Below are 25040 nucleotides of genomic sequence, written 5' to 3' on the forward strand. Positions count from 1 at the left end.
CTTAATTCCTTGCCCTTCTGATATAGCAATGGTTCCACAGTACCTTCAGTCTGGTATGAATCTGATCTCGTCTCTGCAGGAAAACACCCTTTTTTGGGTCAAGTTAAGTTTTAGACAAAGTAGTTTTTATGTAGCGGGCTTATGACGTGGCTGCTTGAATGCTAGCTATGGCACAGCATTAGGAACGTGACTGCTCCTAATGGAGCAGCCTAGAATTATGCTGGATTAAAGTGTTGGGGTATGTGACTTGAAAGGTGAGCTGTTACAGCTATCCTGCTTCAGCTGCCCCAAAAGTAGCACTGCACAGTGTTTATCTACAGCAAAATGTGTTGCTGCTTCCTTCTCCCACAATAATTCTTGTCTTGTAAATTGACATTCTGCTGGGTTTTTTAATTTTGTTTTTTTTTTATTTGTTTTTTTTAATCTGTGTGTTTTGGTGGTATATTTGAAATCCTTTTCACCCAGTTATGTTTTTTCTACACAGTTTATTACAGATTTTGCTGTTTAGATCATGATGATTTTGGTAAATAAACAGGAAAGCATTGTTGTTGGAGTAAGATAGGCAGAAGTCAGGGTTGTCTTCAAGATTTCTACTGTTGGAGCCCAAAGTTTTGTATAGAATTATTGGTGATGTGACTAAAAGTTCTTGCTATTGCTGCCCCACTAGTATTGCTCTTACGTGCTAGCTAAACAGTCTTGCAGGGTTTTTTTTCGGCAATGAAACACGGTGGATTAGGGCTAGAGCAGTAAAGGAGCAAGACATATCAGAGTATTTGGCATTATAAAGTACAAGCAATCCTTAACCTTCATATAGCTAGCTGAGTCTGCATTGGTTCATGTTGGTGACATGGGCACTTCCTGTGAGCAAATAAATTTTAAAAAGCTAGAAATTTGACTTAAGCCGTGTTCTTTTTCAGTTGAAGCGAAGTACGTGTGTCATATTTTGAAATCTTGTTTTGGACATAGGCACGCAAGTTGCTCTTTCAAGATTATTTTGTTCCTTTTTTTTTTCCTTAAAGAGATACCATTTTTCTTTCAATAGTATCAATAGAATCCCTGATCTCTACATCTTTATATAACAGCAAATATATTCATGTACTACTGACAGATCTTTTGTATGAGCTTGCCTTGAAATTTCACTGTCACCTTGAATTTTAAAGTTGTGTGGTGGCACATTGCCTTACTGGTTTTGGCAGTTAGAATGTACAAAATATTGCTTGCCTCACTCACCTCATGCTGATTTACTGTTTCATGATACTTTTTCTCTCTTCCTGAAGTTTTACAGAGTCAAAGTATGACCCAAATGTTATGGAACATAAATCTAGTATCTCGCATCTCCTAAGATTTAAAATACTTGTATACTGAATATTTCGTATTATGTGGTATCAAACCCAAATACAAAGCTGTCTAAATTTTTCCTGGGATAGTGTTGGACTTGATGATCTTAAAGGTCTTTTCCAACCTTTCTAGATTCTGTGATTCTATAATGTTTTGGGTTTTCTTTTTTTTTTTTTTTTTTTTTTTTTGTATGCCATTGTTTGGTTTTTGGTTTTGTTTTTAAGCATACAGCAAGTGTGAGAACTTTGAGAGGAAAGGTGTTTGGGAAAAATCTGTCCTATGTTTATTCCATGCAGAGGCAGCAAACTTGCCGGATGGCATAGAGGCATCAACTGCTAATGCTAGAAAAGCAGCATTTTTAAGTGCTTCCCAACAGCTCTGTTGTGTATATATATAAATTTTTTTGTGTATATGTCTAAAAAATACTGTTAAACCCAAGTATACTATATTTTATTGGTTCTGATGGATTGTGCTTATTTTGTGTGATAGAAAAACGCTTTGCCTTTTCTGCTATCCCTACCCAGCTGCTTTTCTGGCCCATATAAATCTCTATTTTTCAAGCCTTTCCTCAAGTATAGCTTTTCACTTTAGCTTTTCCTATTTTAAAATTAGTCACAGCGAACGCAGAAATCCTGTTTAATCCATTTAAATCCTGATGTTTTGTCAGTATGGAAGGAGGGATGTAGAGAACTGGAAAATGTGCAAATGATTTTTTTTTTTTTTTTAATTGAAGGGAAGTTTTTTGCTATGTTTCTGACTTATTCATGTTCGTTTGGTGGATTCTAAGTTAAGCATTTCTTTAGAGTACTTGTCCTGTTGGAAAATGCTTTTGCTGTGATTTTGAGGGTTGATTGAAATGGTACTTGTCTCATCAGTAATAAATCAGCTGTAAAGAAATTGGAGAACTCTGCATTTTCACCTCTGAAAGTGCTCTTATGAACATTTCTATAACCACAAGAACCACTCCGCTCAGACAGATGTTTAATGACGTTTTTATTCTGTGCAATATGCTTAGATATAAGGAAGAAGTTCTTTACTTTGAGGGTGGTGAGGCACTGGAACAGGTTGGTCAAAGAAGTGGTAAATGCTCAATCCCTGGCAGTGTTCAAGGCCAGGTTGGATGGAGCCTTGGGCAGCATAGTCTAGGGTGAGGCATCCCCGCCAAACTATTCTGTGATTCTGTGATTCTGATGTAATTTGGAAAGATTTCTCAAATGGAGAGGTGGAAAAGTTTTCAGCCATAGCTGGGGAGCTTTAGGCCATGACATTTTACACCACCAGGCTTTCAAGCAGTCTGAGGTAGCTCAAACATAGAGATAGCTCAGATAGTCTGAGATAACCAGTCTATGGGATGTTTACAAGCTGAAGGAAATGTTTAAGATGGTTTAATATATACAGGAGTTAACTACCTTTTGTTTCCTTCTTGAGAATCCAGTTTGCATGGCAGCATTGTTATGTAGACGTGCAAATGTTATATATGTATGTTTATATCTGGGATGTAAGGGAACCCCCAAAGCTACCAAACAAATTAATTTTCTAAATTTTTATGATCTAAGGTGGATTTTTGTCTTTTGTAAGAGTAAAATAACTGCTAGTAAAACTAGCATACTAGCTGCCTTCAAAACCAGATAGTTGTATAGCATGTAGCCTTTATGTAATTTCAGATATAGCGTAGCATTCAGTATCAGGGAGCTCTCTCTAAGCAGTACAGTACTGTTCCCATCAACAAACTGTGACAGAGGTCTTTAGGATAGCAAATGCTTTTATTTGAGCTGAATTTTAATTTTGTATTTATATCTGTGGTGCTTTGGAAGTGTCTATTCACCTTGAGAGTTCTTAATTAAAATTCAAAGCCACACACAGCACATTAAGCTGTCCTGAAAACTGACTGAGTGGCCAAGGAAGTTACTAAAATAAAGGTACTGAAAGATGCTGGATTATTATGACAGAGGAGGAACTCCTTGTGTCTCTTAAGCTATTAGGACTTTATACGCTTTGGTACTGGTGGCCTGACTCTGATGCTGTCAGTTATATGAAGCAGGTCTTAAACAGTAACCACTCAAATGCGTATTACTGTGAGGTATTTAGACGAGGGAAGAGAAGTCAGCTTGAACAGAGTAACTGTAGCTGGGAAACAGGAGAACAAAGAACATGGGAACATGGTTGTCAGCGGTGCTGGGGATGTATTCCAAAAAAGGCTGTAAAGCTTTCATCAGTGTTCAGAAGTACTAAGGCAATGCTGAAGGACGTACATACCGTATTGTATTTTTGTCTCTGGTGCTTTTTTATGGTTTTATGAGTAAGTTCAAGGCATGATTTTGCTGTAGCAGGAAGAACTTTTATTTTGGAAGATCTCAAGTGAATTTGGGTAAGTTTAAAATTCGTGGTTTTTTTTCTGAATTATACTGAATTTTAAATGATGCATCTTTTCTCACAGTTCACGTTCATCATTTGGTTATGTGTAAGCCAGAATAAGTGAGTGTTTTTCTGTTCTCACTTTTTTTTATAGTCTTGGTTGCTTGTGGTACAGCAAACAGAACAGCTGAGCAAAATAATGAAAACGCATGCAGAGGATCTTAATTCTGGGCCTTTGCATAGGCTTACAATGATGATCAAAGATAAGCAGCAGGTTAAGAAGAGTTTCATAGGTGTTCATCAACAAATTGAAGCAGAGATGTACAAGGTATGTTATTCAATTGTACTTTATAAATTTATTATAGTTTTGTGTGTTTAAAAGTCATATATTGAGAGTGGATTCTTTTTGTGGTTATGGTTGTCCTATGATAAAAGTTGTGATTTGTGATATGTAGAATCTAGTTTAAATTTTAGCTATTTCCTCTACGTTTTCTCTCCCCTGCTAGCTGGCAAGGCTGAGATGAACAAATTTCTTTTATAGGAATATATATGAACAAATAGCACTGGAAATGCTCTTGTTCCAGTAGAGGATAATTCTGTTGGATGCTTCTCCGTTCCATCTCTCTTCCTGTTCTCATTCCACTCCAGACATCCTTAGGACCAGGGCACTGAAAACGTTTGTTAATGAATGCTCTTGATAGTCCAGACTGTTTTGGGTGGGACAGGATTCTAGTCCCTATTCTAAAATATAAATCAAATGTTATGGCTGCAGATGAAGGTCTTCAGGGCCTTTTCTATTACATGTCAGTTGTCCTGCTTATGTTGAAAGCAGTGTATCTAGTCAGTAAAGCTGACAGAAATCACAGTTTCATTCAGATGCTCTGGGGGAAGTTTAACTGCGAATGTCAAAAATCAGGTTTATAGTCTGAAAGGTCTATGGAGAGAAGAAAAAGCACTGTTTCTTCTTGCTTCCAGCAGAGACTTTGAGTTTTAGAGTAGTATAACATCTGAGTAGTACAGTACAAATGTCATGGATCGATAAATAAAAGATTCTTCATCCAATTATGAGAAGAACTTTAGTAGTAAACGTATTAGGTTAAATATGTTGACTCTAATAGGACTACTTCCATAATATGCTAGGATCTTGGCATCTTTCCCAGGTATTGACTGTGGGGAGTACATCCTTTTTGTTGCATGGTCAGTTGACTGTCTTATCTGATAAAATTCCCAAGCCAAATAATCGCTCACAGCCACTTATGGATTGGTGTGTCTGAAAATGGACAGGATGGGAGAAGAGGAAAACTGGTAGCATACATCAGAAATAATAGAGGTTAAATATGTAAAGAATTAGAGAAATGGAAACAGAAAGAAATAAATGTAAGAGAGGCTAGATGAAACAAGACTTTTGGAAGTTCAGATATACTCTTAAAAAAGACTGCACAAAACGTGTTTTTTTCTGTTAATAAATTAACTCTCTCTCTCTAATTAAAATCTCTACTAAAGCTGTCTTTTAAAATAAGGCTTTTCAAAAAATATAGTGTATATTGAGTACTCAAAAACCATATTGATTTCAATTATGGGCTGCATGGCCATGCGAATATTTTGCATCCTGATGAATAAGCTTGCATTGTTGTTTGGGTGTTTTTTTCCCCTTCCTGAGTTTCCTAAGAAGCATTTGAATAGCATTCTGGTTAGATATGATACGCTCTTGCATTGTTAGCTGACATTGTTTGTGCAAAGGTTTTGTGTCACTGGAACACTTAAAGAATGGTTCCCAGAAATTCAAAATACTTCTCATATTCTCTGTATTACTTCTGCTTTTGTTACACACAGAAGCAACATACTTGTTACTTCCCAGGACGTTATCCAAACCTTGTGAAGGTCAGTGTCTGTGCAGTTTGTATTTATAGGATACACTGGCAAAAAAGTGTTTTTTCCTTTAAGTGAAATGCATATGTATCATCCTTTCTTTTTTTAGACACCTCTTCGCAGAGGAATCTTTTGGCAAAACTCTTAATGACAGTGAAACACCATGGCTTTTACACAAATGTAGTAGAGCTTGTATCTTGTAGATTTATTCCAATTCCCATTCAGATAATGGATTTTATTTTTTTTTTTTTCCCATGAAACTTGAGGAAAAAAAGTAGAGTGCTGTGCTAGTTAGGTGGGCAAGACTTTTTATTATAAAAACTGGGTTTAAAATCATAGAATCACAGAATGATTTGGGTTGGAAAGGACCTTAAGATCATCTAGTTCCAACCCCCTGCCATGGGCAGGGACACCTCACATTAAACCAAGTCTCCATCCAACCTGGCCTTGAACACTGCCAGGGATGGAGCATTCACAACTTCCTTGGGCAACCTGTTCTAGTGCCTCATCACCCTCACAGTCAAGAACTTCTTGCTTATATCTAACTTGAACTTCCCCTGTTTAAGGTTGAACCTGTTACCCCTTGTCCTATCGCTACAGTCCCTAATGAAGAGTCCCTCTCCAGCATCCTTGAAGGCCCCCTTCAGATACTGGAAGGCTGCTAAATACTGTAAGGCTGCGTATTTTCACAGGCTATGCCTGCACAAGTCACAGATCAAAAATATTTTGTCTAAGCCTTGATCTACTGTTTCTTGGTGGTGGTGTTTGTTTTAAATCTACTACCATCAAGAGATGGTGTTAACAGATGGAGTGATAAAAGTGAATCCCAGAAGCTTCCTAACAGTAAATTAAATGCGTTGGCACTCACCTGTAGAAAACCTTCTAACCCCTAACAGAGCTGCACTTTGGGAAGTAAAGTGAAGAACAATTTGTGGTTTGCTTGTTTTGGGGTGTGTGGTTTTGTTCTTTCTGTAGTTCAAACATAGACATAAAGTATAGGTAGCAAAAAATTGACCAACAAGATTCACAAAACTGTCTTGTATATTAAGGGCTTCAATTCACAAGCATATTACTGTGTTGTAACAAGAAATCTGTCTTTCAGCTGGTTTTGCTTGTGTTGTGTGTGTACACTCGCATCTGTATCCATATGTATATTCTGTGTTTAGGAACTGGAGAATGTCATACAGTTGTAATGAAAAAGATTTTATTTTCCTTCAGTACTTTATTTTCATAAGCTTTACACATTCCTTTATGGTGTAAAGTTGATTTTGCCTGTTGATAGCTACATATATTTCTCTTCATGAAGAGGAAGAGGGATGTGCGAAGTCTTTTTATATGCAACTGTGCATGCAGTGAGTGTACAACCTTGCCTTACGATAATTCTTGACTTCGTTAAGTGTCATTTGGAGACGGAGATGCTCTTGGTTTTGGTTTTGTCTGTTGGAATAACTCAGTCTAAGAATCAGTAAAATCCGTTTTGTAATTGTTATAAAGGCCTAGCTTTTATTTTCCAGTTTTTCCTAAGAGAAACAGTTCCTTGTTATTTATGTCTTGTGTTCATTATTTCCTAACTTCATCTTTTTCTCAGTTTCTCACAGAATCTTTGTAAGAAGTTTTAAGTTTGTCATATAGTTATTTTTTCCTGTCTGTAATAGCAACAATTGTATAACTTACAGTGTGTAGAAATATGAGATGAGAATATGGGATCGATGAGGAGAGAAGTTCCTGCCTTTAACTTAAGTCTTTGCACAGCTGGTCCAGAAATAGAAACTGTAGGTAGCACCTTGCTGGCTCTTTGAAGAGTTCCATTAAGGGTAAAAGCAGTGGTATCTGGGCATTGCCTCATGAAAAAATGGAGAATTGTGAACTCCAGCTTTCTTCACGCCAGCTGTGAGAGGAACAATTTTTCTGTAGAACGGACTTCCTTTTCTGCATATTCATTGTGGAGAGCACTTGCATTGCATTAAGTTCTTCTTTCCCCATTTTAAGTGTATTTTTTGTTTTGATGGAGTTTTTACTTTTCCTTAGTATATATGCCACCTTTTTGGTATTGTAGTGGCTAGTTTGTTACTAGCTTTTGTTTGCAAGTTCATGCTTTGTGATTATTTCTGAACAGTGAATGTAAGTAGGGGATAGAAGAGACAACTTTATTTTTTTTATCAAAAATTTCGTGTTCAGTGGGGCTGCTTCCACTTCAAAAAGATTCTTCTATGCAGTGTTTTGCAAGAGTTTGTTTTGGGGTTTTTGTTTGTTTGTTCCCCCCTCCTTTTTTTTTTTTCCTATTCAGGAATTTAAGTCTTACAACAGCTAAATTGGTTCATGTGCAGTTGCAGTTTCTAAGCCATTTGTAGGAAGTGCAATACCTAAAAATTGACTTTTTTTAAAGATGCTGAAGGATTTCCTTCCCATGCATAGAAATTTTTCATGTAGTATGATTTATTAAGCATCTTTTTGGTTTGTTTCCCCCCCCCCCCCCCCCCTTGTCATTGCAGTGTGAGTGTTTATGATTAGCTGGATTTCCTAAACATATTTTTCATTACACTTATGTGGATGGGGATCTATGTTTCAGGCCTCTTATTTCATTCCATGCATTTGTTGAATATGATTTTGTTACACCATGTAATATCCTATTAATATTATCTCAAGCTGTGGGGAAGTGGTAACATCCTTATTTTGGAAAATAAATCCTGTTGATTCTCTTAAACTAATGCTATGAGGTTTTTTATATGTTGTGGATGAATATTTTTAATGCTTTTTATATTTCTGTTTTCTTAAAGGTCACAAAGACAGAACTAGAGAAACTAAAATCTAGCTATAGACAACTAATAAAAGAAGTAAATTCTGCCAAAGAAAAGTATAAAGAAGCTGTGGCGAAAGGTATGACTGACTTATGTTAATTTTGTACATTTATTGGTGCCTTCTTCAAAGCTGCTAAAACTCTTACATTGGAACAGGGTGATGTTTTTATTTTGAGCAACTCAATTACAGTATAAAAACTCAGTATCTTAAGACAAGCTAATTGTTGTCAGGTGTACTTGGTGGTACTCTTTAAAAAAAAAAAAAGGATAGCCCTTCTTTTAATGTAAATGGTAATCCTATTAAGTTCTTCTATTATTCATTCGGTCAATGTATTTTGCATGAGGAATTGCTCAAATGAATTGCTGACAGTGGTAAGTGGTTTGCAGCTCCATCTCCTTCACATTGTAGCTGCAGACTACTTGCATCTTGTGACCTAGTGTGGTTGCTGCAGTGGAATCAGCATCAGTTCTTGACGGTGTAATGGATCTGACCTTGTCAACCTTACACAAAAAAGGAAAAGAATTTATTTGCATACTGAGATGTTTAAAGATTTTTGAGAAATGATGTGTCCAAACTGCATGGATTGCTTTATGTGCTAATCATGAGATAAATGTGAGCCTTCAATCTATGATGTGTTCTATAATGTGTTGAAATAACTTGGTAATAATTGTTCTTGTGTGCTTTTCTAAGATTTTTTCTTTCTTTAGAGAAAATGATTTGGATAGTGTATAAATACAATTCCAAGCTCCATCTTTAAGTTTTTGTATGACTGCCAAAAATGACAATTATTGTCCTTTTTTCTATTGTACTATAATTCACAGTGCAATATAGTAGCTTTCAGTGTGGAGAGAACGATTACTTCTTTCCAAATTTGTCTAAAATTTGGAGCAGTAGCTGATATGTGAATATGATGACAAAGCAGCATGAGATAAGAGAGTTACACTCAGCACTGTTTAGGTTTAGCTTCTTTATTTATTTTTTTTTCTTTTACTGATGTTCATATTAACTTAAAAGTCTAAGTTGTTCATTTTGTCCAGTTTCCTAGCTGTTTTCTACATATAACTTTAATTTGATTACTTGATTTACCTCCAAGTAACTACTTAACATGGGAACATACATGTAAATGGTAATCATGGAAAATGGTAATACCATGGAAAATTTAATAGGGTGCTGTGATCTTTGTATGTTCTTTTCATCCTGTCTTCCTGTTACAGCTCTGATCATTCTCCATTCCTGAAGCACCAGACTTTCCCATTGAAATCAAAGACTGTTTTGGCTGTCAGCAGCTGTGATGTTTTGATGTGCCTCTGATTAACTGAATTAATATTTCTTTAGATAGAGAGCAAATGCAAGCTGTTTGTAAGACACTTAATTCTCCTGTGGTTTTCCTTGACCTTCTCTTTCAAGCTTCCATATAGTATTTGTCTTACTCATACTGAATTTCACTTTCCCTAACATCTTAGTGTAAATCTATTTTAACAAACACTGACCTCCAGAAAAACGTTGCAGATTTTTCTCCCCCAAAAATGCAAAATTGCCTTCCCCTCTTGCACCCCAGGCCATACTCTTGTTTACAAATACTTATGTTGTTGGTGAACTACTACAATTGTGTATCAACTGCAGGTCACCTGAGCTGTTTGAACTTTTTTTAAGCCATAGTACTTTCATAGAGTTTCTGAGCCCTCGAGTTGTCAAATTGGTTTGTGAAGTTAGGGAAGTCTTAAAATTGTAATGCTTCATTATTGCAGGCATTAGCTTGGTAACTAGTCCTTACTCAAATTATGTTCCATTAGGAAGTACTGCTTTTGTTAATATACAAACTGGTTCAGTTTTTCAGGATTTCAAGAATTACTGAAAACAAGGGAAGGAACAGTGCCTACCAGAACAGTTGGGAGGACATAATCAAATATTGGAAATATGCTGAGGAACATTTTATTAAACAAAACCCCAAAATCTTTGGACCCCAGCCCATGTAAGAAATGAGTTAAAAGAACCAGTCCAGGTCCACTTCTATAAAATGCTCTTCTCCACAGACTCTGTTCCTTTGGCAAACCAAGCCTCCATCACAGTACCTGGCCCTGCCTTTCTGAAGCTAAATGGGACAACTACTCCTTAGCGCATACTACTTTGTCTTTTCCGTGGGTTTGTGGATACTGGATTAGTTGTAAATTTGTGTACCTCTACCTCTACAAGCTGATCAACATAAAAAGAATGCAAGTCACACAAAGAAGGGACTTAGAAATTTCTCTGTTTTGCAAGTGTAGTGATCTTGAAATTTAGTGACTTTGTTTTGTTTTGGAATAGCAAATTGTCGTGGTTTGAGCCCAGCCGGTAACTCAGAACCACACAGCCGCTCGCTCACTCCCCCCCCCCCCTCTTCCTCCCCCCGCTCCCGGACGGATGGGGAGGAGAATGGGAAGAATGTAACTCCCACGGGTTGAGATAAGAGCAGTCCCGCAACTAAGGTATAACACAAAACCACTACTGCTACCACCAATGATAATAACGATTAGTGAAATAACAAGGGGAGAGGATACAATTGCTCACCACCCGCCGACCGATACCCAGCCCGACCCGAGCAGTGATCTGGGCCTTCCGGGTAGCTCCCCCCGGTTTATATACTGGGCATGACGTGCTGTGGTATGGAATACCCCTTTGGCTAGTTTGGGTCAGGTGTCCTGTCTCTGCTTCCTCCCGGCTTCCCCTCCTCCCTGGCAAAGCATGAGACTGAGAAAGTCCTTGGTTGGAATAAACATTACTTAGCAACAACTAAAAACATCGGTGTTATCAGCGTTGTTCCCAGGCTGAAAGTTAAAAAACACAGCACTGCACCAGCTACTAAGCAGGAGAAAAATGACTGCTATAGCTGAACCCAGGACACAAATCCATCTCCTAGTGGGAGAGTAAACTGCTGCTAGTGGAAGAGGTAGAAGTGGTTCTCTAGTTTGGGAAAATAATTGTTTCACAGTTTTCTGGTTGAGTTGTTAAAAGTGATATTAAGTTCTGGGCTAAACGCACATGGTAGAGGTTATTAACTGAAAAGGATAAAGCCTGACAAAGTTATAAAGAGTGGAAAATGATTTTCTGTTTTCACGTTTTTTTACCTGCAGTCGCAAAGTATACTCAGGTAAACTTGAATTTCTGTGAGTCATACTTTCTACCAGCTAACAGGGCAGTCACTTTGAATCAACATGTTGATGCCCTACTGCAGGGTTACGGCTATTTTCAGTTTTTGCTGAAAACACTAAGAGGACCTGTGGGAAAAGTAATAAGAGTAAGGGCCTACCACTGAATATGATACTGGTTAGTTACAGGTTTTGTTTGTGTTAGGGCGATGGGAAGGAAGCTGGTGGGAATTTTTTGATAGTTTTGTAGTGAGGAAGAGGGAACTGCTTTCTGAAGAATGCAGAAGCTTCATTATGGAAGTCTTTGTGCTCTCCAGATCTAGAGGAAGATGAAAGTGTCTGAGGTGCTGGCTCAGAAGCTCTTCTGGGGAACCCTCCATAGCACTTCTGATTGGGCATCAGGGAAGCAGTGAGATGTGCTGTGTTGCAGAGAGTGCACCACTGAGCCTTGCCTGCCACTTAGTCCTTAGACTGGATTGCACTGCCCTGTTGTGGCCACCAGTGTCTGCATGCCATCTCAGTCAGAACTGACTGATTTATCTTGCTTGTTCTATCCCTTACCCCATTTAGTCATGTGTTGCTGCTACCGTGGGAATCACAAGCTCAGCCTGCTTGGTTGTTCTTAGGCATGGAGACCCCAGCTGTCAGGCAGTCTGGTTGGTTGTTACTCAATTGATAAGTTTTTGCCTATTTTTTTTTTTTTTTTTAACGTATGGTGAGAAAATGCAAGTTGAGAGAGAACAAAGTTAGCAAGAACTAGTCCAGTATCTCTCTGATGAGGCATACTTCAGCAACTAGGACTGTGGACAGATTGATTTCCATAGTCTCTTCTGGATTGAAAAGCTTTCTAAAACCCGAAAAGTATGTCCTGTGTATGCACAGTGTGTTCATTTGCCATATTGTGGCGTTAGGGCATGTTGGGGTCATTGGAGCAAACTATAAGATAAAAACTTATTAAATTGTTTTTCCATAGTGAAATGGACAGCCTCTGAAATCTTTTGGAGGAAACAATGGTGTAAAATTCTTAGGACAGTGGTCCAAAATAACACTCTCAGATTGTGTACAACTCAGAGCCTATAGTGCTGTGCTGGCACACTAGGGCTGTTGAGTAACAATATGTACAGAGTGTGGCGTGTTAATGTTGCTGCTGCAGGAAAACACATCAAAACAAAATTTATGCCAATCAATAAAGCCATTGTTTGGCTACAGAAGAAATCACAAAGCTTCTAAAAAAATTTCATAAATAATGGGTTAAGAACACAAAATGGAAACTGTAGAACAGTTCTAGATATCAAGTGCGATATCTCATTGCAGTTTGAATCCCATTTGATTGGATCAGTAACCGTTTCCACTAAAGTTTGCTATTTCCACAATTATTTTTGTTTCTACAAAATTGTGCATCTTTATTAAGTGTAGTTCAAAGTGTGTCTGTGAGGGGTTTCTAATGTTGTCATCCTTGATTTTTTTGATTAAGCACTTCTTATTGCTGTATAAAAAAAGCTTAAATAAGGAATGATGAGTACATGAAATCACAAACAATAATTTGCTCTTTTCCTTACATAAAAAAAAAAAATAAATTGAAAAGCATTAATTCTTAACAATTTAGCATCTGATTTTGGTGTTAGATGTTTAAGTGTGAAATAGTTGCTCTTACATAGTTAATATTGCAAGTTGGAATAGAGACAGTGTAGCTCAGGGAAGTTCATACTGGATTTTAATACAATAAGGTCTTTAGCAAAATTTACACTTTTCCATACATCTGTTACAGTTGTTAATTATTCTTGTTACTAGTTAATTACTGATTGGATGTAGAAACTATGTTGCAATGTTCTTGTGTGACAGAATGGTTCTGAGGGAAATAGTAAAGGAAAAAGATATATTGATTCTAAGTATTTAATTTCATAATTCCATTTTTTTGCTGCTAGAGCACTATTAAAAAAAATGTTGTAGCAGGTTTCCCTAGGTTGGCTTGTGTTCTTTGTCAATGTTGTGATTTAGAGAAGACTAAAAATATTAATAGTGTTCCTAGCACATTATACAACATTGCATCTGCTGGAAGAATGTTTTCAGATCCCTGTAACTCCTGTGATTTAATACTTCAGAATTGATGTGACTTCTCTGGTACATCCTGAAGTTGCATGACAGCATAAGCTATATCTGTGATAAACAAGGAAGCTGTTGAAAAAGTGATCATTAAATGAAATTATTGTCCTACTTTTCTTTTTACTAGCTGAGTGGCCAGAAACTACTTTTATTAGGTGGCTGGTGCATTCATCCCAAGATGCCTTTAAAATCTACATTTCCTCGCGGCATGTGTTCCCTGTAGCTGTTGCTGAGATCAAGGAAACTCCTAGTAGGGTGTTTTTTTAGTTTATTTTTGACTAAAACTCTCCCATTGTTAAGACAAAACGAGTAACACTGTCCAAACTGGTCTGTCCTATTCTCAGATGTCAACAGGCTGGATGGATTTCAAATTAACTGCCTGTTTTAAGTATTTCAACTCATAGGCGCTACCAGTGCTTTCAAGGACAAGGGTTGTTTTTTTGGTGTAAAATAAAGCTTCTAGAACAGGAAACCTTGTGGAATGCCAAGAGATCTTGGTGACTTCTTTTGGAGTGTGGGAGACCAGCTTGGGTGTATTGTTCCCACTCGACATGGACACGCAGCCCAGGATGTTCTCTCCTCAGTTTTCACAGATCAGCACTCATAGGTCCAAGATAATTTACTAGTTGTGCTTATTAGCTCAAACATCTGACAGCAGTTCAAAAAGCTGCACTTCAGTTTTCATGTTTATACTATGTTATTTGTTTATCTTAATATTAAGCAGATAACTTAATTGAAGTGATTCTTGAATTAGAGGTTTATTCTTTGAATTTGAAATCTGGAAGTATATAAAAATAGGGGTTTTTTTTGTTTGGGTTTTTTTTTTCCCCAATTAGAAAACTATTTGTTATTTGCCGTCATTAATTTGTTAAATAACATTTGAAAAAAAGTCTTATCCTCTTCTCACAAATCAGCTGAGTGGAGGAGGGAGTGAGTGATTTTATTTCCTGAAAAAACTCCATTCATGTAAGCCTCTTGAAAGACATAAAGGGAAAAAAGACTTTAAGAGATTAAATGCCAAGATTTATTCTTCTTTCTATATATCTTTGTGATTTTAGTTGTGTGAAACTCGTGTTAATTAAGAGCACTGCATTTGCATCTCTTTATGTGGAGAGTGATGATAAGGCTGGTCACTCACTAAATTTCTGAATTTGCTTCCTGGGACAGAATGAACAGTGAGAGCCATCCTAGTTTAGTTGGATGTTTATGCAGTTTGCATAAAAACTAAGTCATGTCACTAGGTAAAAGTTGTGTCACTGTTGGTTTTCTTGAGATCACTAAGAATTATCGTGTGAGGAAATCATTTTCATAATCAGCAGTGGTATTAGATATGCCTAGCATTGTGTGAAGTAGTGAGTTTAAGCAGATAACTTGGGTCAGGAAGGTCCCAAAATCAGTTAAATGCATAATATAGACTAATCAATTATAAAGCGAGTTCTATAAGCTGTGTCTGCCCTATTCAGTGATGAAGACTTGGAAAATTGAACAAACTATGAGGAACTGCATAATAGAAGAAATGGAGAAGTTAGAGGCTTGCCTCCAAAAACAGGGGGCAACAAATTTTTCTCAAGAATTCACTGCAAATTGTGTAACACATTCTTCACTATTGGGAATCAATTACCCTGAATATACATAATGACCTTGGCTTGATATGTCACTCTAAGGCTAGTCTTGTTTTCTGTCATACCTAGGTATTTAAAAGCATTTGCTTCAATTTAAGAAGTGCTTAGTTCTTACCAAAATTCACTTAAAAGAAAGATCATGCTAGGGTCCCTCTCGTATTCTCTCCATTCATCAGTGTGTGGAAGCAGATTGAAGTCAAGCTTTAAGATTCATTTATATATATATATATATATATATATATTCCTTTAAGAAAAATCTTGTTAAAAGAAGAACTGTGTGAAAGCTTTGGTCATCTCATTCATGAGTATAAAGAATGTGTCCAGTAGAATAATGCAAGCAAATAATATAAAGGAATATTATTTTCCAGGCACAATGAAATAACACTCTGTGAAAACGTGTGTCTCCAGAATTGAGATAAATAAGGAAGGGACTTACACTGTGGAGACAGCCAAACATTCAGAAATTACCTTTGTTATTGAAAATGCTGAAAATATGTAGATGAAAAGATAAAGCCAGGTCTGGGAAATTATTTGAAAAACTGGTATCACAAAAATTTGAAATGTCTAATAGATCACTATATGCATTGGCAGCATTATAGTTTAGTGTTGATATTTACAAAAATAGAAGATTCTAAAGCAAACCACAAAAGAAACCTTTTTTTCTGTCTGAAATATTACTGTACACTGAAGGTATACGTTATTTTCTCAGAGGAGAATCATTGCTTCATTCAAAAGAAAAAAAAAAAGGAAAACCCCTAATAGTCCCTGCTTTTTTTCCATTTTTAAATTTTCTGAAATCAAATGCTGTGATACTCTAATGAGGTTATCATACAGAAAATTAAAACAACTCTGAAGCCAAGCTTCTTGGCTTTCCCTGGGACCTTGCCTGTCTTCATCCATAAGCTGTCTTGTCAGCTCTTCATCCATCCCCAGGCACAGCTCTCTGCACTCCAGCTGCTCCCTCGCACAAAGGACAGGCAGCTCATTCTCCTCATCTTCCTGGACTGTCTTGCCTCAAGAGCCCGTATCAATCCATTCCAACACTCCTGTCATGGGAGCCATCCCACTATGCCTCCGTGATTCCAACACGATCCTTGCAACTGCACACAGATCACTTAACTCATCGTATTCATTCCCCATGGTCCATGCAGTAGTATACAGGCACTTCAGGCTGGCACCCCAGCATTTTGAGTTCCTAGAGAGCATTTGGGGGGATTTTTCCACAGTGGTGCCTTGTAGGAACCTCCTTGCCTGTATGCAGGTGCTGGAGGTGACCCCACGCAAGACACCACTTTTTTTTTTATTTTGCTGTCCCTTCCTATCACACCACACCTTGAACTGCAGAGGCACTTATGTGAATTCTTGATGTATGTTCTTCTCCTCCAAGTTTCTCTTGGATTGTTAGTCATAGTTTTATTTACGTATAAAGATTTTCTTCTCCCCTGTTACTTGTGTAGATCTTCAGGTTGCCTTTTTAATTTTCATTTTGATTGTCTTGTAATTCTGCTGCTCTTCTATTTCCACAGTCATCCCATATTTAAGGCTTCCAACTGGGTTTTTGTTGGGAGTATAACCCTCTATTGTCATGTCAGGTGTGCCTCATTGAAATCAAATAAAATTAATTGTCAAAAAACTGGACTTCTGTAATAAAATGATATTCTCCTTTGTCAGATGGATGTTATCTTCATCAATGTTTGTTCATGCCACAGCATTCACTGCACACTGAAGCCAAAGGTCGTATTTCAGTGCTAGGAGCTGTAAATCCAGAAAGTTATTTCATCTGTTGTAAGCTAAGCTTTTACAATGATCTCCATTGCCTCTTTAATGAACTTTGTCATCACTTCTGAATGTCTGCAGGTCATACCTATTGATATCACTTAAGTTCTCAAGAGTGGGAGGCAAAGGGAAGTCTTGAAATACCGTAACAGAGAGTTCCAGACAGACTTTTTCCGACAGTTTTTAAAACTGGATAAGAAATTCTTTCTAATTATAGATGTTCCAAAATTTGCCCAACTCTGACAGATTTATGTTGTTTTCACAAACTACTTACTATTTCAATTATGCCTCTTGCATAATTGCAGTGATGATATTTATTGTCTTTTAAGAACAGACACTTAAAGATGCAAAAATTAGAGAGAGCATTTCAGGCATACTTAGATGTTGACAAGTTTTTAGCTTTTTGTGTCTTTTTAAGTTTTTATTCTTTCCTTTTTTTCTTCTCCTTTCCTGTTCTCAAAGGTCCTAAAGAAACAAATGAAAACAAAGCAAACTTAAGAACAAATAACTTAATAGCTGATACTTCCAGAAGGTCTTGTAGCCATTTTTTTCTTATCATTGTTACAAAGCAACACTGAGAGGGGAAAAATATAATCTTTTTGTAGAGTGGGATATCACTGGTGTAGGGTTTTGTCTGAGCTGAAAGGTTGACTAGTTACATTTTCAGTGAAGGCTGTGACTAAAACAGCTTAACTGGAATTTTCTTTTGCAGAAACAACAGTAGATGTAAGCCTCAGTCATTAGTTTAACCTACGCTATCATGAAGCTGGGTTTGAAATCTTAGCTTGTACCAAGTCTTAACATGAGTCTTAAATGTCATGTTACAGGTAGCCTTCAGGATCTGGATCCTTGTCCTGTGTGAATTAGTGAATGCCTTACACTGTATTCCACAGAGTCTGCATTTGCTGTTTGAATAAAACATCAAAATCTAGAATGCAAATTTGAAGACCTCATGAGTGGTATATTTTATTGAAATCAGTGATAACTAAATGTAGGGAACATATAAGGGCATATGATCCTTGACTTACAATTTTTGACCAGCTGGAAAAAGTTGTAAGGGGGTAAAAACCTGATCTTTTCATTATATTTATGTCTTTTTAGTCAAAAATATATATGAAATTTTTTTCTATTTGTTTACAGTATTTGTATTCTGAAAGTAAATCTCTTTGAGGCATTCTCAGTGTACATTGCTTATTTAAAAAACAGATGAAATTATTATTATTCGCTGAATTTTTCCTCAGTTGGTTGTCTTATCCAGTTTCTGTTCTTCCATTCAAGGTGAACAGTAAACAAGAGACTAATACAACAGTAAGAACTTTAGAATAGCAAATCTGCCTTTTTAATAGAAAATACCCTAAAAAGTTTTTTCTGGATGGTTCTGTTATACTGTATGTAGTAAAATCTGAAAGAGTTTTTACTAAAAATTGAAATACTTGACTCTGTAGAACGCTTTAAAAAGAATGCCAGCCTTTTCTTTGCAAACGTCAAACTTTCATAATTGAATTTTGCAAGCTTCATAATACTGTTTATGGAGTGACATATTGTATACAGTCAGTTTCTATAAACATTAAACAGTTTTGTCAACAACTGATGGCAGTGGAATTATAATTAGATCTATTTATGAAATTCATTATACAGATAAAGAAAATTGGATGTTTTCCTCTGTGCTAATTGACATGTAGAACAACTGTGTACACTGCTTCACTGCATTTTTGCTTCTTTAAAAAATAAATTACAATATGAAAATGGTACTGTAGCTGCACTCCTTGTATTAATTATAGGTCCAAAGGCTGTATTCAGAAGTTGAGTGTATATGATAATTTGATTTATTTTGCAGTTAGTAGAGGTGTTCTGTTGAGGAATAATGTATATCAAAGCAATTTAGTCCTCAAGGTAGGAGGGAAAATGGGATAGTTTAACCATTAATTAAGTTTCTGGAGAGAGATAGTATTGATAAGTCGCTAGTTATGTGGTTGAGATGATTTTTAGGCTAACTTTTCAGTTTAGTGTAACTGTTAAATGCTGTTTGTTGTGGTTCATGGGTCAGAAGCCTGTACTTGATGGTACACAGTATAATTTGACATATGCTGAGTTTGGTAAGCTGATAGGGGGTGTATTTTAAAGACATGCATGGACAAGTTGTAGGTTTTAACATTTTAAACTGTCACATATGAAGATAATTTTGGATTTTGTAATCTAGCATTTGCTTGCGTAGAGGTGGCCAAACATACAAAAAAGCCAAGAAATAATCCAGATTTTCTCACTCTGCTACTGCCTTCTCTCCCTCTTTCTGTTTCCCTGGCCAGTGTATCTCCCAAGGGATTAGGCCAGGGCAAGGAAAACTTGGTGCTTCTAGCTCTGACTTCCAGCTGCCTTGTCCTCTCCTCTTTGATCCAGTCTCTACACTGTACTTGATGTCTTGCTCTCCAAACCCTCTTCAGACACCTTCTGTTATTTCCCCATGTTCACATGCCTCTCATTTTCCATAAAGACCTTATAGTGTATATGTCTTGGTCTGCAGATGACCAAAAATATCCTTTTATGACAAGAGCAATGCATGATCAAGTTGAAAATATTCTAGTAGAGGTGCAAAACTTGCATAAAGCTACTTGGAGAATGGTTGTTAATGAGGTCTTGTCAGAATAATGTATCCTATGCGACATTGCAGGTTGTGTGTTGAGATTAGGTTTGGATGGTCTACCAGTGTTTCATTATGTAGTTTCAGAGTTTGTTTATCGCATTCCCAGGCATCACTATGCTTTGAAGGGACTGACAATTCACTGGAGGGTAGCTGTACGGTTAGAAATAATTTGATAAACTGAGAAGTCAGTTTCAAAAAAATCGTGTTACTTGGCAGCATCAGATGCCAAAGCAAAAGTAATGAGTGATGCCATGTTTGTATGGTATTCAAAAAAGACACTTTTGTTTGTTTGTTTTAATGAGCTAGAAGCATCAAGAATGTAAAGTTATTCTTTGGCTTTAAGCCTTGACTGAAGCTGCACTTGTGTGAGATTGTGAACCAGTCAACTGAAGAAAGACAATAGGACTTAGAAGGGAAGACCTGTAAGTCCATTAGTATGAAGTTTACAAAATTGGGCAGAAGAGGAGAGTATGCTGCCTATTATATAAAAGGTGGATTGTAGAGGGTTGTAAAATCTATTTTTCATTTCCATGGCACATATGAAGTAAGTAAGGGTTTAAATTAAAGCAGTGAAGATTTACATTGGAGAGTGAAGGGGCAGGGAGGTGGGGAGAAACCTTCACTAGTCCTGAATGGTACTGGAAAGTTGCAAAATTATGTCATTGGAGATCTTAAGAAAATCATGAAAACATATGCCTCATGCTTTTACAAGTACTGTGGCAAAGAATAGGTGACCTCTTGAAGTATCTTGCAGCTCTTGGGTTCAGCACTGAACTGTCAGCCTGAATTTCAGGTCTTCTAATCTCTTAACAGTATAGAGCTGAGACTGTAGATCCAACTTCCTGACCAGGATACCAACAGTGATAAGGAAATGTTAAATCATAGTAGAGAAGTTGCCCATTTTGGACAGGAGTAATAGTGTGAGAGTTCAGCTACTCATATGGAGACTGCACTGTTGCTTTATTTGGATGATATACAGCAATAGAATTTTTGCTTGCAGTAAGTGGCAGATTTTTACTGAACCATGGATCTGACCTGGTTGGATATCTCTTAACTTTTTCATTAAAAGATGTTTATTTACTTTGAGGTAAATATAAGATTAGCTTGTGATTGTCATGTGGATGAATTTTATTCTTTATTCTTCATAGTTATTTTTATACCGTATAGATTTTCAAATACTTTTAGATGAAGAATTCTAACATTGCTGTTAAAAAAAAGAATAAATAAAAAATTCGTAATTAGTCTCTTAATTAGAAAATCAAGACATTTGGTCTTGCTAGTGGTCTGAAACTGGTAAGATTTTATGTTCTTCAGAGAAGTACCTTGAAAAGACTACTGTAGCAAAAGGTGCAAGCTTACCATAAATCCACTAAATTTATGTCATTTACAAGTTTGCATACTGTAAGTCACCACATGCATTCTTCTTTTTTGTGTTCTTTTAGGAAAGGAGACTGAGAAAGCCAAAGATCGGTGTGAGAAAGCCACTATGAAACTTCATATGTTGCATAATCAGTATGTGTTGGCACTGAAAGGAGCACAGTTACATCAGCACCAGTATTATGATACTACACTTCCTCTGTTACTTGATTCACTACAGAAGATGCAAGAAGAAATGATTAAGGCTCTGTAAGATGTATTCTTATATATTTATAGCTTGTGGAATTTTATATATGTAGTATTCTAATTTAATTTTTATTATTTGAAAATAATAATCTGTGATTAATTGTATACCAAGGAATAATGAAAAAAAGATGCTTTTATCTTTCAGTTGACAAGTAATGCACACTGTATTTTTGGGTGGTTACTTGAACATTCTCGCAAGGCACCATCTTGTCATAAAAGTTTAAAATATTACAGATTAAGTGCAGTGTTTATATCTGAGCTCATGCTTTGTCCTTCAGCTGGTATGTTGTACAGGTACCATCTGTGTGAAGCATACTTCCTTAATAACCTGATTTTGCTCATAAATTAGTTCAGTAAACTTGAATAAGTATAGATTAATATTGCTAATGATTTTTTTTTTAATTTTTGTTTTTTGTAATTGACAGATTTCCTTTCTCTTTGAGATGTCATTGCTGTAGCTGATATTTGCCTATCTTGTCATCATATTCTTTGAACTATTTTCTGGAACCTTTTCACACATGTTGTTGATAAGCAAGGCAAGATTTAATGCCTTCTTTTGTCTGTTTCCTTCTCAGAAAAAGTATTAAAAAAATCCAATCACATAACTTTTTCTACAGAGTAAATGTAACTTGACATCTGGTCCAGGAAAAATCTGTTGATATTTTTTCTCTGCATGTTCCTCTGGGCTGGCCAGTAGTCATCAGTATTTTAAGAAATCTCACCATGCTTAAGAGCCTTGCAAGCTAGCAAGTTTGCTTGAAGATAAAGATGAAATAGGAAATAAATATGAGGGTTCATTTATGGAAAACTGAAAATTAAAGAGAATAGGAGGATGTTCTGAGGATATGTCACTCGATGCTATTAAAAGTAGTGGCACAATATCATCTATTCTTTTGCTCTTCCCTATTCACTTGGTTTTTCCCACTCTTGGAAGCAGGTAAAGACAAGATTGGGTGGCTTGTACTTTTTTACAGGAAATTCTTGTGTGATTTTTTTTCGTCTTGTAAAAATATGCTAACTTGTGATTTATGCTTATTTTTGTCTGAATAACAAATCATAAAATGAATATATGAAAGAAATTAATAAAGAAAACCAATTTTAAAGGAAATGCACACTATTTTGGGACTCGTTTTGACTTGTACCAGAATATAATTATTTTGACAGTCAGGACAAGAAAAACTTTAGTGTAGATTGTAGCGAGCATGATAAGTCCTTCGTGAAGAAGAATGTCATCAATAAGCTACATACATACCTTCTCCATGTAATCGCTACAGTTTTTAGTTTAGCTGCTCTGCATGTAGATGCACTGAAATCAATACAAGGAGCATGGTCTTAGAGACTCATAGCCAATCTGTAAAGAAAAGACCCCAGTTGATTTCTTATTTCTTTGAGTAATATATTGTCTAATTTTTCCTTTTTTAGCCAGTTGTAACAAGAGCTTGTAGAAACAGAAAATTGAAAGTTTGAAGCATCTTCAATGCCATGTATACCTTCAGTGCTATGTTATACACTAGAATTTTTTTTCTTCTCTAGAAAAGGAATCTTGGATGAGTATAGCCAGATCACCAGTCTTGTAACAGAAGAGATTGTGAATGTCCATAAAGAGATCCAGACCTCGGTTGAACAGATAGACCCTAACTCTGAGTATAATGACTTCATAGATACACACAGGTACACATTTTCATCTTCTTGTGCATGCTCATGTTTCTTCTTGGGAAAACCCTGCATTAAACTGCAACACTGCTTATGAGTTGAGTTTGTATCTGTTTGTTTCCTTTTACATTTTTACTTGTAAAGCTTTACTCTAGTTTGAAAATTGTTCTACTTGCATGTGCAGAGAGCTGGCTAAAAGTCAGGTTTTGTACCTGACTTTCTTTAACCATCCAAAGCTTTGGCTGGCTGTAGAAAAGCAAAATTTCAGTTACCTTTATTATATGTGAAGAACCATAACTTTGGTACTGACAGCAGACTATACGTGACAGTCCAGATTCAGTGCGAGCTAATTCACTGTTTATTTGGATGCACTTGCTTTCTTGGCTAAACTTTCTCTGCTTTATTTCTCTCATTATCTGAGTTCTAGTTTAAAGTGAACTCTAGGTACCTCTGTGCACTCTGCAGTTAATGCAGGTTGAGCAGTGCCTGGGACTACAGAGTAAAGAGATAATGCAAGAAAGATTTTTCATATAAAAAGAAACTCTATACCATTTATTGAACTGTTATTCTGTATTAGTATATGCAGAAATAGTCCTAAGACTTCATGTGTTATCTTTTTTGTTGTCATGTGTGAATTCATAATTGTCACGTGCAGGTTTATAGCAAGTCTAGCCAAGATTGGAGCCATTCATATTGATACCCCTTGAGAACCTTCATTATGCTGTGGTCTTGATTCAAATAATTGTATGTCATTTTATTACCTGGTATGATTTTAAGACTACGTTTTTTATTCAAAAGAAAAAGAATATGTATCCAGCTGCTACCTTTTCTTTTATTTCATATATAATTCTAATTATATACTAGTTATTAAAATAATTCAATACATAATGATTTGCTTTATGGTCTACTGAAAGATAATGTTGTTTTTAAAATATAATATTTAATAAATTAGGTCATCAGAAGTTGTTGAACAAGAAATAGAGTTTGATACATCTTTACTAGAAGAGAATGAAAACCTTCAAGCTAATGAGATCATGTGGAATAATCTGACAGCAGAAAGTTTACAAATCACGTAAGTCTTTACAAACCTTTCAACCTTTGGAAATGCTGTTATACGTTATATCTAGGCTCACTTTGATCATTGCATAGTGTGCTCATTTTTAAGGTCCAGTCTCTTAAAAATAACATTTTCATGCTATAGACTCTTTTCCATGATGGTTTTATTGTACCCTTGCACAAAATTTTCCTCCCCAGTCATACTCCCCCCATCTTGCTATCACTTACAATATGTGTTCCTCTCCTTGACAGTTAATTAATATAATGCCCCAAATTCATCATGAGTCCTCCTTTGGCTCATACTGATTCATCTTACCAAATGTGTTTCCACATTCAGTAATCTAGGAAAAGTACTGAAATCTTTTGATGAAGCCGCAGAGTGCAGTGTGAAATTTTCATGCCTATATGTATTTTACTAGTTTTCTAAGTGTTTGCTTTTGTTTTTCAAAAGACATTCATTATTATAACCTTTAAAACAGATTAACTTACTGACACAGATGCAGCTGTTATATTGCATTTCGTGGAGGTTTTAGCTATTCAGGGTGATAAATTACCTCTCTATGTATTTTATTAATATATTGTCTAGTTAAATCTTTTCGTTACTTTTACCAACTTCACCTTTAATCATTTGTACCGGGGAACAAATCTCCTGCTGAGGTTATTATGTTCTTATTATCAGCCACAACTTTTGACATAAAATGGTCTAACACAGTAACTTCTGAGATCGCAACTATTAATTGTATATTTATTTTTACTTTAATCATAGCAATTTAAAATGGAAAATTCATAATTTTGTTGATTGATGATGTTTTCGTTATCTCTACAATATTTCAAGCCCTGTTTGACTTAGTTGGATCAGTTATGCTTTCTAAAGGAAAAAAGTTCAACTAAGATACCAATGCTGTGTTGTGGATTTTTTAAAAGTTTTTAAAAAATTTTTATCAGCTTAATCAAACTATGATCCGTATTTCTTGTAGATATTTCTGAAGACCAAAATCATAGGGAGTCCTAGTAGCAGTGATGTATTTCACATGTAAATACATTGCAGTGTCTTCTGCAGATTATTCTAATCTCCCTGTG

At 36.1% G+C, this 25040-nt stretch overlaps 1 protein-coding gene across 16 annotated transcripts in view; it reads left to right on the forward strand.

The window, feature by feature from the left end:
* Nucleotides 1–25040, forward strand: part of FER (FER tyrosine kinase) — a 166503-nt gene that overhangs the window by 20629 nt on the left and 120834 nt on the right. For 13 of the 16 annotated variants that reach the window (XM_030511505.1, XM_030511506.1, XM_030511513.1 and 10 more), the window contains exons 4-8: nucleotides 3848–4021; nucleotides 8340–8439; nucleotides 21071–21254; nucleotides 22785–22922; nucleotides 23857–23976. In XM_030511505.1, the coding sequence (XP_030367365.1) occupies nucleotides 3848–4021; nucleotides 8340–8439; nucleotides 21071–21254; nucleotides 22785–22922; nucleotides 23857–23976 (716 nt within the window). Of the gene's footprint in view, nucleotides 1–3847; nucleotides 4022–8339; nucleotides 8440–10198; nucleotides 10371–13601; nucleotides 13608–21070; nucleotides 21255–22784; nucleotides 22923–23559; nucleotides 23649–23856; nucleotides 23977–25040 lie in introns of those variants that run through there. The other 3 variants (XM_030511520.1, XM_030511510.1, XM_030511521.1) reach the window with 3 other exon arrangements.

Source organism: Strigops habroptila, chromosome Z, assembly GCF_004027225.2.
Source record: "Strigops habroptila isolate Jane chromosome Z, bStrHab1.2.pri, whole genome shotgun sequence".
NCBI classification, from domain to species: Eukaryota; Metazoa; Chordata; class Aves; order Psittaciformes; family Psittacidae; genus Strigops; species Strigops habroptila.